The sequence below is a fragment of the Sinocyclocheilus rhinocerous genome, unplaced genomic scaffold, assembly GCF_001515625.1.
Source record: "Sinocyclocheilus rhinocerous isolate Xijiao unplaced genomic scaffold, SAMN03320098_v1.1 scaffold369, whole genome shotgun sequence".
Lineage (NCBI taxonomy): Eukaryota > Metazoa > Chordata > Actinopteri > Cypriniformes > Cyprinidae > Sinocyclocheilus > Sinocyclocheilus rhinocerous.
The window spans coordinates 1,266,425-1,268,714 of record NW_015666557.1 but is presented as its reverse complement, the minus strand read 5'-3'; the positions used below and the strand labels follow the sequence as shown (position 1 = coordinate 1,268,714).

General features: G+C 33.8%; 1 protein-coding gene across 1 annotated transcript in view; it reads right to left on the bottom strand.

Moving 5' to 3' along the window:
* The window catches only part of LOC107732744 (granulocyte colony-stimulating factor receptor-like), a 19,792-nt gene that overhangs the window by 3,624 nt on the left and 13,878 nt on the right, over positions 1 to 2,290 (bottom strand). The window contains exons 8-10 of the mRNA XM_016544163.1: positions 1,721 to 1,785; positions 982 to 1,180; positions 691 to 879 (exon numbers count right to left, since the gene is read on the bottom strand). Coding sequence (XP_016399649.1) covers positions 691 to 879; positions 982 to 1,180; positions 1,721 to 1,785 — 453 coding nt within the window. The remainder of the gene's footprint in view (positions 1 to 690; positions 880 to 981; positions 1,181 to 1,720; positions 1,786 to 2,290) is intronic.

Here is a 2,290-nt window from a genome sequence, read left to right as displayed (position 1 = left end):
CAGTCTTCAGTGTCACATGATCCTTCAGAAATCATTCTAATATGCTGATTTGGTTCTGCTTATATTATTAATGTTGCAAACTGCTGCTTAATATTTTGTGCAACCCATGATACATTGTGTGTGTGTGTGTGAGTGTGTGTGTGTATATATATATATATATATATATATTCTAAATAATACAGTCTAATTCAAAATATTAACAAAAAATATAATACTGTCTCGATACTAAAATAACACTGGTTTGAAAAAAAATCATACTTTTATTCTGCATGGACATATTAAATGGTTCATAAATATATTCATATTGTTTTAAAAATGTATAATGATATTTACAAAAGATTTCTATTTAAAATAAATGCTATTATTTTGAGCTTTCTATTCATCAAAGAATTCTGAAGTGCAGCAAATATATTAAGCAGCAAAAAATGAGCAGCAAATCAGAATATTAGAATGATTTCTGAAGGATCATGTGACACTGAAGACTGGAGTAATGATGCTGAAAATTCAGCTTTGATCATAGCAACAAATTACATTTTAATATATATTTAAATTTAATATATATTTAAAAGTGTTTTTACTGTATTTTTGATCAAATAAATGCACGGTGAGTGTAAGGCACTACTTTCAAAAACGTCATTATTCCAGACCAGTAGCGTATATAATAATTAATATTATTAATTATAAAAACACCTGTTACTATGGTACTGGAGTTGTTTTTGTCCATCAGAGTAAAGGACAAGGGAGCTGCCGGTGTCTCACACAGAGGTCTCCACTCAAGCACGTATCCTGTGACTTGGGGGGACGCCGGTCGTCCCCACGCGACGAGCACTGACGTCTCGGACTGAGGATGAACACTGACATTAGAGACAGAGCCCAGCCCTAAAACAACACAATAAAAGTCATCAAACATCAGCATTTCATTGGTCATACACTGTGAATAGAACATCTCTCTGAAATATCACATGTCCAGCAATCAAATACCTCTCCTCCGATACACTGGTACTTTGGTATGAACCGAGCTCCCCATTGCATTAGTGGCTCTCAGGTAAACCTTTTTAACCCACTTGGTGAGATTGAAAAAGCAGTGGTTTTCTCGTGTAACACATAAAGCCTTTTTCGGTTCCTTTGATTCGACAGTATATGACAAATTCCAGCCATTGGCACTGAACTTTTCTGAGGGCTGAAATAAGATGACAGAGAGGTGAAAGGGAACTCACAGGTTAAAAAATTGTTTAATACAAACATCTATCTATCTATCTATCTATCTATCTAATGTTAGTTAAAAAAATTAATGTTAACTGAAATAAAAAATATAATAATAAAATACTATTTTTTAACTTTTATTTCAGCTAGTTGTCAAGGCAACATTTTTCATTTTCATTTAGTTTAACTTCAGAATAACTAAAACAAACAAAAACTAATAAATAAAAGTTAATTAAAACAAAAATTCTATAGATATATTTAATCAAACAAAAATGACAAAAACAATTGAAACCTGAAAAAAAAAAAAAAAAGCTCAAGTGAAAACAAAAATACAAAAATCTAATTCAATTCAATATTAACAAAAACTATAAATTATACTAAAATAACACTGACTGGTCACATATGTGTAGGAGTGTATAATATAATGTTAAACACACACACACACTGTAGGCCTAGCCTATAATATTAAAATTAGACTTTCTCCAAATTGTGTCAGGACTGTCAGAAGGACCCTCACCTTCCAGTAGAGTTGTGCAGTCTGATCATACACTTTAAGCCATGTGTCCAAGCTTCCAGTCGGAGCTGAAATAGAACAACTTTTTAATATGTTCTGCACAAATGCTTTGTTTAATAGAGGACTTTAGAGGTGGTGGAAGAAAAGCTGTTGAATAGGTTTCAAAACAAAACTTTTGCTGAAAAACGTATTGTCTTCATATCAGGACAATTGTGGGACTATTACTGTGTGTGTGTGTGTGTGTGTACAGGTTTATATATCCTGGTGGGGACTTAAACCTGAATACACACAGATTCATGGGGACTCGTGTCACGGTGGGGACCTAAATTGTGGTCCCCAAGGGTACAAAAGCTTATAAATCATACAGAATGAAGTTTTTTGAAAATCTAAAAATGCAGAAAGTTTCCTGTGAGGGGTAGGTTTAGGTGTAGGGTTGGTGTAGGGCAATAGAATATACGGTCTGTACAGTAGAAAAACCATTACGCCTATGGAGAGTCCCCACAAGGATAGCTGACCAGACAGTGTGTGTGTCCGTGTGTGTGTGTGTGTGTGTCTGTGAGTGTGTGTGTGTGT